Source organism: Arvicanthis niloticus, chromosome 1, assembly GCF_011762505.2.
Source record: "Arvicanthis niloticus isolate mArvNil1 chromosome 1, mArvNil1.pat.X, whole genome shotgun sequence".
In the NCBI taxonomy this organism is placed as follows: Eukaryota; Metazoa; Chordata; class Mammalia; order Rodentia; family Muridae; genus Arvicanthis; species Arvicanthis niloticus.
Genome location: NC_047658.1, coordinates 83,935,478 through 83,950,802, shown reverse-complemented (window position 1 = coordinate 83,950,802; position 15,325 = coordinate 83,935,478). Strand labels below are relative to the sequence as shown.

At 37.1% G+C, this 15,325-nt stretch overlaps 1 protein-coding gene across 2 annotated transcripts in view; it reads left to right on the top strand.

The window, feature by feature from the left end:
- Pik3c2a (phosphatidylinositol-4-phosphate 3-kinase catalytic subunit type 2 alpha) overlaps positions 1–15,325 on the top strand; it is a 95,544-nt gene that overhangs the window by 66,999 nt on the left and 13,220 nt on the right. For both annotated transcript variants that reach the window (XM_076941501.1, XM_076941498.1), the window contains 10 exons: positions 554–665; positions 1,479–1,624; positions 5,176–5,364; positions 6,372–6,465; positions 6,781–6,875; positions 7,222–7,402; positions 9,308–9,412; positions 10,180–10,272; positions 11,992–12,121; positions 13,766–13,902. In XM_076941501.1, the coding sequence (XP_076797616.1) occupies positions 554–665; positions 1,479–1,624; positions 5,176–5,364; positions 6,372–6,465; positions 6,781–6,875; positions 7,222–7,402; positions 9,308–9,412; positions 10,180–10,272; positions 11,992–12,121; positions 13,766–13,902 (1,282 nt within the window). The remainder of the gene's footprint in view (positions 1–553; positions 666–1,478; positions 1,625–5,175; positions 5,365–6,371; positions 6,466–6,780; positions 6,876–7,221; positions 7,403–9,307; positions 9,413–10,179; positions 10,273–11,991; positions 12,122–13,765; positions 13,903–15,325) is intronic.

Here is a 15,325-nt window from a genome sequence, read left to right as displayed (position 1 = left end):
TTCTGCCCCAACCTCCTGAATACTGAGATCGCAAACATGTAAAAAAAAAAAAATGTACTGAGAAGTGCTTAAATATAACTTACCTCAAATAAATTGTGCTTCAGTGGCAAAGCAGTTATTGATTCTCTTGGCTTTTTATTCTAATGGTAAAAATCAGGATGCAGTTCTGTAATTTAAACCATGATCTTGAAGTCCTGGTCTCTGGAGAAAACTTGGAAGGAGTTGTTGGGTTTTTTGTTGTTGTTTGTTTGTTTGTTTGTTTGTTTTAACCTTTCTGTTTACATAATGGTATTAGACAACAGTGGCTATCTTTATCCCTTCCATGCTCTCTTCTCAATGCCATTCTTTCAAGATGCATTTTTATTCTCCCTTTCCCTGTTCCCACCCCACACTTTTTCATCTAACTTCTCAGTACAATGTAGTAGCTGACTCCTTCCAATGTATTCTTTAAAACTATACTGTTTTTACTAACATTTCAAGTTGATTATCATGATGTTCTGTGGGTTTGGGATTTTTTAAATGAAAATTACAGTATTCTTTTATGTTCATTAAGGTTTTTAACATGTGGAACTAAGCTTCTCTACCTTTGGACTTCATCACATACAAATTCTATTCCTGGAGCAATCCCCAAAAACAGCTATGTCATGGAAAGAATTGTACTGCAGGTAATGGCAGTTCTTAATACATACATGGAAGGCTTAAATGTGAATGTCTTTGTAAAAAGTGTATATTCTATGATGTGGATTGTTATTAAAGAAGCCTAATTAATTTTGTTTTAATCTCAGACTCTGTCTTCAATTTAGGTGTTAATAAAACCATTTCTAGTTTTTGAGAGAGTAAAACATGCTGTTTCTATCACAAGAAATATAAACATGCTTTTGAGATTGATGAACTATTGTTAGTAATCACTATCAACCAGAATTTAAAAAGCACTACCTTTGTACTTAATATAAATCTATCGAGATTGTTATGAAAAATCAGTTTCCTGAAAGACTAATATGGAAAATTTGGATTATAATTTGAGTGATTTTTTTGCCTGGCAGAGGTAGAACATGCCCTTAATCCCAGGACTTGAGGACTGGAGAGATGGCTCAGCAGTTAAGAGAACTGGCTGCTCTTCCAGAGGTCCTGAGTTCAATTTCCAGCAACCACATGGTGGCTCACAACCATCTGTAATAGGATCCGATGCCCACTTCTAGTGTGTCTGACAGCTACAGTATACTCATATAAAAAAAAATTAATTAATTAAAAAAAAAAAAGACAACTCACTTGCAGGGCAGTGGTGGCGCACGCCTTTAATCCCAGCACTTGGGAGGCAGAGGCAGGCGGATTTCTGAGTTCGAGGCCAGCCTGGTCTACAGAGTGAGTTCCAGGACAGCCAGGGCTACACAGAAATTCTGTCTTTGAGAAAACAAAGAAACAAAAAAATCAAATACACAACACAATTTTTTTTCACTGATTTCTGTTCATTTTTTCAGGTTGATTTTCCTTCTCCTGCATTTGACATTATTTATACATCTCCTCAAATTGATAGAAACATTATACAGCAATACAAGTTGGAAACACTGGAGAATGATATAAAGGGGAAACTGCTGGATATTATTCACAGAGATTCGTCATTTGGGTATGCTTTGTTTATTACTTTTTTGGGACTCGCTTGTGATGTAATACTAACATTAAGGCTTGTATTATAGCCTGTGATTTAGAAGTTGTCTTGATATGGAGCAGGCCGTTTGGGACTAGGAGTGCAGAATGATCCCAACAGTGCCAATAAAAGACTGGTTTCATACAAATCAGGGGAATGTATAAATCGTAAAGTCTTTTTAATTGTTTAGTTTTTAAAGTTATTTCTGTAATGTGTGTGTCTGTGTGTGCCCATGTGGAGAGAGGTCTACATGGGGGTCTCTTCTTCTCTGTCTCTTTAACTCTTTTTTTTTTTTTTTTTTTTTTTGGGAGACAGACTCTTACTGAACCTGGAGCTCACCTCTTGGCTAGGCTGGCTGGCCACAGATTTTAGGGATCCTCTCTGTCTCTTCCTTCCCAATGCTGGGGTTACAGATGTACACCGCCACACCAAATTTATATGTTAATGCTAAGGATCTGATCTCAGGTGGCAGTGTTGCACAGCAGGTACTTTTTCTACTGAACCATTTACCCAGATCCATTTTTACTGTATTTGTGTACATGTATGTGCATATAGAGTATAGAAATCAACATTAAATATCTTCCTTAATCACTCCCTTATTTTTGAGACAAGGTTGGTGACTGAATCTGGAGCTTGCCAACAAGTTGAATAGACTGACTGGCCGTCAGGCCCCAAAGATCTTGTCTCTACCTTTATCACACAGATGCTTTAAAACAAAACAAAATACAGCACATCAGTGCTGGGAATTGAATTTAAGTACTTATACTTGCATAGTAAACACTTTCCCAACTGAGCCATCTTCCAATCCTTTTTGTATTATTAAAGGCAAACAGACTGAGAAATATATTTCTAATAGGTATTAGTTGACTAATTTGCTTAACCTATCAAGAATCTATTTATGGGCTGACAAGGTAGTGCAGCAGATAAAAGTGCTTCCCAGTCAAGCCTGGCCACCTGAGTTAAATCCTATAGCCCACATACAGGTGAAAGGAAAACACAAATTCCAAATGTTGTCATCTGACTCCCATGCATGCTCTATGACATGTATGCACACACAGCCAATAAATTTTTAGAAGGGCCTTTTTATGTTAAATGATGAATAGCTAAGTAGTAACAGAAAGGAGATGAACAAGACAAGCCCTTAAAAATGAGATATAATTAATACAATGTAGTATCTTACATCCAAGTAGCAAAAATTTATAATCATCACCCTATGAAGCTAGGTTGAAAATATATATATATATATATATATATATATATATATATATATATATATTCACAAAGAAGGAGAGAGAATTATTTTATTAGCAGGATATTTAAAGGCCACGTCCCTTTTGAAGAGCAATTTGGCAAAATCTGTCAATGTTATAATACATATACACTGCAACCTATCAGTGCTGCTTCCTATCATAAAGTAGAGAAAAATCCTCATATATTTCAGTATTGAAATGTGAATGTTCTTTGTAATATTTATTTGCATTGCCAACTGATGGTTGATGTCCACTGATGGAAATTCAGTTATCCAGGTAACAACAGTGAATATTCATAGCTGTATATACTAGTATGTGATATAGTAAATGGAGAAACCAAGCAGCAGATTAGGATAGTGATATCATCAATACAGAGAAAATCTAAAACACACCCATGTGGATACTTCTGTATGAATAGACCATCTCTGGAAGCACAGCATGCTGACCTAGTCCACTTCTCCCTCAGGGTAGCCAGGCCCTTTGTGCACTGGGCTGGACTGGGTGATACAGGCAGGATCTTGGTCAACAGTGAGTTCATGGACAATACACCCAGGAACAGCTTTGGAGAACTAATTCAGTTTATTGGGGTGGCAGGGGGCGGGGAATAAAGATTATTTAAACTTTTGAAGGGTGAGTAGGGGCTATCAAGATGAATGTACATCGTTGGCCACAGCTACAGCTAAGTATGCCTCCTCTGCATGAGGAAGAATTTCTGGTGATGCTGGACATGACCTTATTAAGAGGAAGTTTAATCTTGCTGCCAGCTTTGTGACCTCCTCTGGTGAGGCAAAGGTGGGGAGCACAGGGCTATGTTGACCAGGACATACAGGCCCTGGGAAGTAGGATAGAGAATCCTACTCCTTCAGATTTCACAACAAGAATTCTGGGATTTGGACATACTTGATCCCACTCTTGTTCCAGGTCTGCTTTCCCAGTCCCAAGGGTCCCTGTCCCCACAATAACAAATGCTTGTCTGTAGAAGAATTAGGAAGATTCCTATCTTAGTTAAGGTTACTATTGCTGTAAAACACCATGATTAAAGCAATGTGGGGAGGAAAGTGTTTATTTGGCTCACACTTCCACATCACTGTTCATCATTGAAAGAAGTCAAGATGAGAACTCAAATGGACAGGAACCTGGAGGCAAGAGCTGATGCAGAGGCCATGGAGGGATGCTGCTTACTGCCTTGATCCTCATGGCTTGCTCAACCTGCCTTCTTACAGAACCTAGGACCACCAGCCCAGAGATGGCACCACCCAGAGTTTGGCTGGGCCCTCTGTCCATCCATTGTCATTACTTAGGAAAATGTATTATGCTTGTCTGCATTTTCAGTTAAAGTTCCATCCTTTCGCCAGGCGGCGGTGGTGGTGCACGCCTTTAATCCCAGCACTTGGGAGGCAGAGGCAGGCGGATTTCTGAGTTCGAGGCCAGCCTGGTCTACCAAGTGAGTTCCAGGACAGCCAAGGCTATACAGAGAAACCCTGTCTCAAAAAAAAAAAAAAAAAAAAAAAAAAAATCCATCCTTTCAGATAACTGCAGTTTGTGTTAAGTTGACCTAAAACTAGCCACCGCAACTTACATGCTTCTTATCATATTTTGGCTTTTTTATACTGAATGCATTTTACTTGTGTACTATATGCACAAAGATGAATGGGTGAGTCAGACATGCTATTGCACACCTGTAATCCTAACACAGGCAGTAGAGGTAGGAAGAACAGGAATTTGATGCCATCTTAAGCTGCTTGGCAAGTTTGATGCCTGCCGGAGCTATATAAGATCTTGCCTCAAAAAGAACAAGGAACAGCAGTGAAAAATTTCATGAACATGCCATTGAACTTAACTCAGAATTTGCCTTCAAAATAATTTTTTTCTCATTTTGACTGTTTTTCAATTCAACTGTATGCTTCCCTAAAAATTCCCCGAGGCATTTGTTTTCCCTTTTGCACTTGATTTTACTTGTGTGGATAGAATCCTTACTGTCTTATAGGGTGAGCTCTGCTTATTTAACTCTCGCTTTGTAGTGCTTGGCATCTCCCTTTATGGGAATTCCCCTTTATTTTAACAAATATGGCACCTTTGTCAAGGCACAATGATTTTCATCTCCAAATGAAGGTAGATTAGTGATGTTCGCTGTACATTGAATAGTTCTCTTTGATATTAGTATTAGTACTATTAAGAGTTGACTCACAAATGAATACATTCCTTCCTTAGATTTTTAATTATTGAGGTAATTATATCATAATTCTACTGAGAAGTAATTTAATTCTTTTATATATGCAGACTTTCAAAAGAAGATAAGGTCTTTTTGTGGGAAAAACGCTATTATTGCCTAAAACATCCAAATTGTCTTCCAAAGATACTAGCAAGTGCTCCTAACTGGAAGTGGGCTAATCTTGCCAAGACTTACTCATTGCTGCACCAGTGGCCACCATTGTGCCCACTAGCTGCATTGGAGCTTCTTGACGCAAAGTAAGTCAAATACATTTTTTTGCTGTTTTATTGTCAAATTTTCCATCAATGTGTTATGCTGCAGGGGTACTTCCCTTTTAACATGAAAACAGAATAAGATAATGTAAATGTGTACATGTAATTTATATAAACATAATTTTTTTCATTAAAATGGTCAAGAATGCATTTTGTGTCATTTAAAACTTAACCTAAAGAAAGAATTAAATGGCTAATTTTGAATAATATTTTTTATTATTATATAATTTTTAAAATATTTTTTCAAGACAGGGTTTCTCTGTGTAGCTGTGGCTTAGAATTCACTTTGTAGACCAGGTTGGCCTCAAACTCATAAAGATCTAAATTTATACTTATTAATAATTAAATTTTTATGATGGGGACAAACTTTGTTTTTATGAAGCTAAAGTTTTGCAATAATCTGGGACTAGAATCTGTATTTAGACAGTGTTTTTCTTACTTTAGTAAAAAGAAAGGTATTAAGGGAAGGGTAGGAGGGCAAGAGAACACATGTGATATACAAGCAAAAGAGGGAATAGTAAGAATGGAAGGGGTTTAAGTGGAGATTTGTGAGCTGGGTGGTGGTGACACACGCCTTCAATTCTAGCACTTGGGATACAGAGGCAGGCAGATCTCTTGAGTTTGAGGCTAACCTAGTCTATCTACAGAGGGACAGGACAATCAGGGCTACACAGAGAAACACAAAAAACAAGAAAATAAAAAGACAAAGCAAAGTGGAGATTGTGGAAGAGATTCAACCAGAACTAAGTATGTATAAAAATTCTATTTGGAATTTGCTGTGTAGACATAGACTCAGAGATTGGCTTGCCTCTGCCTCGTAAGAGCTGAATTTAAAGGTATGTACTGCCACACCAGCACACTGGCTTTGAATAAGAGCCATTTGAATCTTCTTTTTTAGGAACAGACTAAAATTGTGTTTTCAGTTAATACAGCTGTGTTAGGAAGAAATTACTGTTAAATCTCAATTTTTCACAATTTTTCTGATATTCTAGATTTGCTGATCAAGAAGTGCGATCGCTAGCTGTGAGCTGGATAGAGGCCATTAGTGATGATGAGCTAGCAGATCTTCTCCCACAGTTTGTACAGGTAGGAGTTTTTACTAGGCTACCTTGCTTCCTACTCACCCATTCTAGTTCCAGTGGGTAGGGAAGGACTATGGGACCTTTTCTGTTTTAAGATGCCATTACAGTACAGCAGAAATGTTGAGGACTCTGTGTGAGAATGTAGGAGAAAGCTTCTGCTGGGCAAGCTTTTTACCACTGAGCTATAAAACCTAGCGGCTTCATTTCTTTAAATATCTTTTCACCAATGAGTAGTATTTTGTCTACATATTCAATGCTTTTATCTGAACAATTTAATATGGTTTGACTCCTAATAATGCTTATTTCCTCTTACATATAGGCTTTGAAATATGAAATTTATTTGAATAGTTCACTAGTGCGCTTCCTTCTGTCCAGGGCATTGGGAAACATCCAGATAGCACACAGTTTGTATTGGTAAGATTATATTTTATCAAGTGGCTTCTTTGTTTTGCAGATACTAACAGAGTTGTCATGATCATTAAATATAAACACTGTGTTCATGATGCTTACTGTGAATAACCAGATGCGTGGTGAATCTGTTATTTTACAGAACCTAAAATTTTAGCCTTTAAAAATAAAACCAAAATTAATAAAATTTGACAATATTTGAACATTGTGGCTTTATAGTAACTAATGAACCTTTTATTGCTTATAAGCCTTTATTTTCCAGATAACACAAAATAGATCTTGTTAAACTGATCCTTGTAGGACTTCATCTAATTCACAGAAGTGACTGGTGTACTTATTTTTGTTGCATTAGGCTTCTCAAGGATGCTTTGCATGATACACACTTTGGAAGCAGATATGAACATGTGTTGGGTGCGCTCCTCTCTGTAGGAGGAAAGGGACTCAGAGAAGAGCTTTCTAAGCAGATGAAACTTGTACAGCTTTTAGGAGGAGTGGCAGAAAAAGTAAGGCAGGCTAGTGGATCAACCAGACAGGTATGTACCCATCAAAGAGAACACAAGTATTCTTTGGGGGGTGGAGTCGGAAAGATCTCTCTACATACCCAGGCAAGCTGGCTCCTGTATCTTCTTGGTTCAGCCTCCTCAGTGCTGGGATTGCAGCTGCTTGACACCTCACTTGGGCAGTTGGTTTTGTTTTGTTTTTAATGTTTTTATTGATTATTTGGAAATTTCACATAATGCACCCTGATCCCATTCACTTCCCAGTACTTTTAGGTCTACCCCAATTCTTATGACCTCCCCCAAGACAGAAGGAGGAAGAGGAGGAGGAAAAACAAACAAACAAGCCCAAATCAATTTGTGCTGTCCCATATATTCACTGAAGCATGGTCAAACTCCCAGTGGCCAGCCTTTTAAAGAAAACTGATTCTGTCCCCTACCCCAACCCCTCCAGAAGCCATCAACTGAAAGAGCCTATACTTCAGCAGCCTTATCACAGTTTTTAAGAGTTCTCTTCTCACTTGGGCAGTTGAAGTTTTAATAAGAACTATGTTGAATCTATAGATCAATTTGGAAATATTGCGCTTTGTGTGTGTGTGTGTGTGTGTGTTTCTATCTGTCTATCTATCTATCTATCTATCTCTAATTGGTTTTTTGGGGGGACAGGGTCTCCGTATAATCCCTGACTATCCTTGAACTCACTATGTTGACCAGGCTGGTCTCAAAATTGCAGAGATCTGCCTCCCAATGCTGGGTTAATGGTGTGCACCACTACACCCAGCTGTAATAATGTATCTTAATTCTTGAACTCAGCTTGTCTTGTGTCATGAACACAAGGTAAGATGTTTATTTAGATGTTCTTAGATTCTTTCAAAAATTGTTCTTGTTTTTGTTTTGTGTTTTTGAAAATGGCTCTTTTCACTTGGAGAATTTTTGTCAACACATACAGTTATACTTCAGATTCAGTAAATACATAATGTCACAAAGTATTTAGAACATTATTTCTGAGCCTCCATGTATATTGTTTATATATTTTTGCTTTCCCATTTAATGCTGCTTTGAACATTATTGAATACATCTTTACCTATCCCCTAATATTTCTTATTTCTTTCGTTTTATGTTTTGAAAGGATGGCATCTTACTGTGTTGCCCAGGATGGTCTCAGATTCTTAAGTTATCTCAGTTTGTCTCCCCAGTAGTTCACTCTGTAGATATATGTCTCTGATTCAGGCATGCTTTTGTTTCTTTATGGGATATTCCTATGGACAAAATAGTCCAGTTAAGAGCTATATAAATTTTTAACTATAATGACTTCTGTTAGAATCTTGTTTTCTCTAAAAAGCTAAACCTCCCTGGGCATGATGGCACGTGCCTTTAATCCCAGCACTTGAGAGAGGTAGGCAGATCTCTGTGAGTTCCAGGCCAGCCAGGGATATATAGTGAGACCCCCACACCCATGACCCTACATCCTGTGTATATGAATGTACTAATTGGACTTAATGAGTTGTATAGGAAAAAAAGAGAGTTTGTGATATTGGGCGGAAGATGTATTAGGGGATATAGGAGGAGGTGGATATGAGCAAGAAACATGGTATATACATAGAAGAAATTTTCGAAGAACAGATTCTCAGTGCTGGAAGGTGGTAGTGTCAGTAAAGTACTTGTAGCACAATCTTGAATTTACTTTTTAGGCAGCAGAGTGATACCCACCTGAAATCTCAGTGCTGGGGAAGCTGGAAGCAAAGACAAGAAAGAGGATCCCTGGGGCTCACTAGCCAGCTAGCCTAGCCTAATCAGTAAGTTCCAGGTTCCATGAGAGGCTGTCCAGAAGATACTAAGCATTAACCTGTGGCCCCCATGAGTAGGTGTACACATGAACATACTCAAAGTATGAGTATCTTCATTTTCATGATGTACTTACAGAGAAAATCTCTTCTACAGGTGGTCCTCCAGAAGAGTATGGAACAGGTACAGTCCTTTTTTCTGAAAAATAAATGCCGTCTTCCTCTCAAACCAAGTCTAGTGGCAAAAGAATTAAATATTAAGGTAACACAATACTCTTAAGTTTATATACACTTGAAAATAATGCACAAAAAGAGAGTTGCTTTATGTAAGTGTGAATGAGATGTGTAGTTTCTAAGTACATAGGAGAAGGGTGTTGTTAGATCTATTTTCAGCATATGTTTACCTAATCAGTATTCCTTAAAACATAGTGTCAGAATTTTTTTATTACTATTTTGGATTTTGTTTGTATTCTTAAATTACAGTTGTGGTCTTACATTAGCTTTTTGGTAAGTTCTATTTTAAGGTGAGATTTTTGTAGAGCATTTGTCTATATGTACAAAGCCCTATATGTGCAGTCTCCAGCCCCACAAAAAAATTAGGTAAAATGTGACTTTTTCTGTGAAATTATTAAAGTGTTGATATTTGATTACATAAGTAATGAATCTCACCAATACATATGTGAAAGTGGAGCTGTTCTAGATCAGGATGAGAGTCACACAATTGGGTGTTTCTGTTGAGAGATCCAGATACTTTAAAGTTCAGGTGATTAAAATTTTTTTGCACCAGATTTTAAAATTTTTGTCATTTCTGCCTTTCTAGTGCAGCTATTTTACTGCTATCTACTATGTTTAAATTTCAAAAGATATTTGCATATATTATTGGCAGATCATGTAAATGCTAGTTAACAACTATTGTATGATTTGCTGTAATTCAGAGCAGATGAAAAGGAAAGACATCAGGGACAATAAATTCATAATTCACTTTTATGCTAGTGTTGACGTTTCTAATGTTCAGTGTTGTGTTTGCAGTCATGTTCGTTCTTCAGTTCTAATGCTATGCCTCTGAAAGTCACAATGGTAAATGCTGATCCTCTGGGGGAAGAAATTAATGTCATGTTTAAGGTGAGAAGACTAGAGTTATTCTTTGGTTTTTGTCTCTTGGATATTTTTTGGGTGGGGGGGGGTGTTTGGTTTGATTTAGTTTTGAAATGGGGTCTCTATATATCCCTGGCTGTCCTGGAACTTGCTATGTAGACCAGTCTGGAATTGAATTTAGCAGCTATCTCCTCATTTCCACCACCTGAGTGTTGGGATTAAAGGTGTGTGCCACCATACTAGGCCCGAAGAGGGCACCAGATCACATTATAGATGAGCCACTACATGGTTGCTGGGAATTGAACTAAGGACCTCTAGAAGAGCATCCAGTGCTCTTAATCTCTGAGCCATCTCTCTAGTCCATAATGTGTACACTTTTTAAAAAGAAAGAATGGAGTGTTCTGGTTAATTCATTAAGTTGATTAATAGACATTTTAGAATTTGTCTCAATATTTGTTAAGGCAAATCTTCCTTAATCTTTTTTATAGTTTTCATGTGTAGCCTCAAAAATATATAATTGTTCATGTTAAAATTGTTATTCAGCCAGGTATTGTGCATATGTTGAATTCTAGCTATCCAGAGCCAAAGGCAGAGTTCAAGGCCAATCTAATCAGTATAGCCAGTTCCAAGTCAGCCAGGGCTGCAGAGTGAGACTCTGTCTCAAAGGATAGTAATAATAAAAACGTTCTGTGGTCCAGTTTTTAAAAGAAAATTGAAATGCTGACATTCCAGTTAAACTTCCTCATTTAGGAAGACTAATATTTAGATTTACTCATTGTATGTGTATGAATGTTTGGATGTGCGTACATGCATGCTGGTACCCTCTAAGATCAGAAGAGGGCGTTGGATCTTCTGGAACTGGAGTTATAGACAGTTGCTCACAACTGTCTATATATATATATATATATATATATATATATATATATATATATATATATATTGTTGCTCACAACTGTCTATAACTATATATAGATAGATAGATAGATAGAGAGAGAGAGAGAGAGAGAGAGAGAGAGAGAGAGAGAGTGTGTTGTGCTAGAAACTAAACCTAGGTCCTCTGAAAGACCAACAAGTGACCTTAACTTCAATGTTATCTCTCTAGCTCCAAGAAGACTGATATTTTTAAGTGACCTTTTATTTTAAGTGATTGTAGATTGATTGACCATTATAATTCTTGGTGACATACAACTGTAATGTGATGTTATATTCAGAATATTAGCAGTGATGTAGCCAAGAAACTATCATAAGATCCCTATGATGTCCTTTTTTGTTTTTGGGGGTTTGTTGTTGTTTTTCTAGGCAGGGTTTCTCTGTGTAGCCCTGGCTATCCTGGAATTTACTCTGTAGGCCAGATTGACATTGAACTTTGAGATCTCAGTGTCTCTGCCTCACAAGTGCCACCACCTGGCTTCCCTTTATTTTTTAATTAAAGATATTTTGCATACTCTAAAATTCAACTTTTTAAATGTACTGTTGAGTAGAGTGTAGCTCAGTGGTAGAGTACTTGCCTAGTGTACACAAGACCAAAGACTCAGTCCCCAGCACCTCAAAATTAATTAATTAAAATAAAATTCACTCTTTGTGAAATGGAGACAGAAAGAGTTTTAAGTAAGTTTCTCTGGGAAAGTACAGTACAGCTCTAACAATCCCTTCTGTCTGTACATTCCCTTCCAAACTCCCCTCAGATCTTACAGCATGTACCAAGTACTTGGGGAAAGGTATAATTTTTATTTCCTTAATTTCAAGGTTGGTGAAGATCTTCGGCAAGATATGTTAGCTTTACAGATGATAAAGATTATGGATAAGATCTGGCTTAGAGAGGGGCTGGATCTGAGGATGGTGATATTCAAATGCCTGTCAACTGGCCGAGATCGAGGTAGGTTTTGTAGTTGGGTCTTGATTTCTTTGTCTCATGAAGGTAGTTTACTTTTGAGCTTACTTGGGTTGTATACTTATAGGTCCTGCTGCATGCTTACCGGGGTCTCAGTTATTTATATCCAGTGTTACTTATGGGTTGGACTATTTATAATTAAATACTTTTAAAACAACTATAAGGCATTTAATATAAATACTAATAAAACAGCTCAGTAAGTAGTCCTAATAAACACTTTGTATTAACTAGAAGTGTAGAACAGTTGACCCAATAAGAAATTCATTTATTTAAGCCAATTTTAGGTTTATTTCCACAGAAATAGTGATAATGGGTTTGTTTGTTTTGTTTTGTTTTTGTTTTTTTGTTTGTTTGGTTGGTTTTTGTAGATTTTTAATTTGCTAGTCAGTTGATAATTTTTTCAGTTTTACTTTGTTATTTATGTGTTTTGGAGACTAGGCACATATATATGGAGTACAGAGAACAACATTCAAGAGTCAGTTCTCAGCTGGGTAGTGATGGCAGCACAAACCTGTAATCCCAGCACTTGGGAGGCAGGGCAGGGGAAGCTCTGAGTTCAAAGCCAACCTAGTCTACAGAGCTAGTTCCAGAACAGCCAGGGCTACACAGAGAAACCTTGTCTCGAAAAAACAAAGAGGAAAAATAAAAAAGAGTTCTTTTTCTTTCTTCGGTGTTTTCTAGGGATTGAACTCAAGGGCTAGCATGGTAGCATGGCAGGCACTTTTAATCACTGAGCCATTTCACTCAGTCCTCAATTGAATACATTATGTGATATATATTACATGTTCATCAAGGGACACCATTGTTCTTGACCAATGAACATTCATTAGGTACCTACCACATGAACAACATATACACTCAACACTAATGATTTAATCATTGCATTTTAGATAATCTTTTATATTTTATTTTTCATTTTTTTTCAGAGACAGGGTTTCTCTGTGTAGACCTAGCTGTCTTGGAACTCCCTGTATAGTCCAGGGTGGGCTTGAACTCAGAAATCCACCTGCCTCTGAATGAGGGTTAAAGGTGTTCAACTCCACCACCACCTGACATTTTTTTATTCCTTTATTTTTATGTATATGGGTTTGTTTGTTTTTTTTTAATGAATTATTTTATGTATTTGAGTGTCTTAAGGACACTCAGAAGAGAGCATCAGATCCCATTCCAGATGTGAACCACCACATAGTTGCTGGGAATTGAACTCAAGACCTCTGGAAAAGCAGCCGGTGCTCTTAACTGCTGAACCATCTCTCCAAGCCCATATATGGGTGTTTTGCTAGCATGTATGTTTGTGCACAATGTGAGTGCTTAGTAGTGCTTGGTGCTTTTGGATGCCACAAGTGGACATCAGATCTCCTGGCACTGGGGTTACAGATAATTGTGACATGTAAGTGCTGACATTCAAACCTGGTTCCTCAGGAAGAGAAGCCAGTAGTACTCTTAACTACTGAGCCATTTCTCCAGACCTTAGATGCTTTTAAAAAGTAAGATAATGTTGGCTCCTCATAATTTTCAGCCTTCCCTGTCAGATTTGGTATCTTATTTCAAGGATTGAAAGGTATAAATATTTTAAAAACTTACTGTGGGGACAAATTTTCACATAGCTTGATATTTTGTTTGTTAAAGGCATGGTGGAGCTAGTTCCTGCTTCAGATACCCTCAGGAAAATCCAAGTAGAATATGGTGTAACAGGATCCTTTAAAGATAAGCCACTTGCTGAGTGGCTGAGGAAATACAATCCTTCTGAAGAAGAATATGAAAAGGTGATCAGTATGTTTCTTTATTCTAAAGAACTATCAGAATATATTATAAAGTCTATTAATGCTTAAGAACTGTTAGGATGTTACTATGGCATAAGGAAGACTCATAATCACTTTGAATGGTATCCTAAAAAGACTCCAGTTTTGTTTTGCTTCAGTAAGTGCTTTCATTAGCTTGTGAAGAATTATCTTTCAGTATGGCATTTTCAAAAAATAAAATTGCTTTTGTTGTCTGCCCTATCTTCTTGTCCCTTGTGCCCTCTATTTGAAAGGATTTATGTCATTTAGATGCCTAATTTAGGTACCAATTTATGTGTCATTTTTATAGTCATTAAAGTGCTATCTATCTGTTGACCTGTGGAAATAAAGCAAGCAAAATTTGTGCATTGTGGGTCTTTTAGAGTGATTTAGTTAGACCACTCCTGTTTTAAAATTCTTTTTGACAAGGTGTCTCTACATAGGCCCTGGCTGTCCTGGAACTAACTGTAAACCAGACTGCCCTTAAACTCACAAAGTTCTGCCTTCCTCTGTCTCCCTAGAGCTGGGATTAAAGGCCACCATATTAATTCTTTGTAGTCTTGGGAAGGAATATGGCAGAAGATGGTATTTCTTCATTTTAATATTTCTGATAAAAATGATGGCTCAAAGGGATTGTTGAACAGCATGCACTAAGCACCTTCTTTCCATTTGACTAAGAAGGAATGCAGCAAAGTAGAGTCCTGTTGCCTGTATTGGATTCTGGCATTCCCACCTGCAATTACATGATCTTGACAAACACTGAAGTCCTGTTGTATCTTAGTTTTACTTGCCTGTAAAATGGCATAAATCTTAATACCTACGTTACTGGTTTATGGTGGGTTTTTTAAATAAGTAGTTGTAAATAAATTGGTGTTAAGTGTTATATAAACATTTTGCTGTTATCATTATTAACAATGGTTTCTAGAGGATTATAAAATAAAATTAATCACAAAGACCAATAGAAATCCAATATTTTGCTAGTATTAGCATTATGGTACAGACTTGTAGTCCCAGCCTTCAAAGGTTCAGACAAGAGGATACAAACCCTATCTGATTGGTATACAAATGCTATCTGAAAAAGAAGAAAACAATCACAGTATTTTAAGAATCAATATGTATGCGTTAAAATATGATGTGTATCTTATATGCTTTATATCCTTCTGTGCTGCGTTAGTAATCCCTAGGAATAGCAAGGCTAACTAAGTGTATGCTCTATGTGTGCTGGCATGGACCCAGAAGAGGGTGTCAGATCTATAATTAGAGTTATAGGCAATTGAGAGCTTCCTGTTCTTAGTGCTTGGAATCAAACTCAGATCTTCAGGAAAAACAACTACTTATAACTGCTGAGCCATATCTGCAGCTCTGAGCTAACTTTCTTTACATGTGTTCTCTATACTCGTAGAGAGGA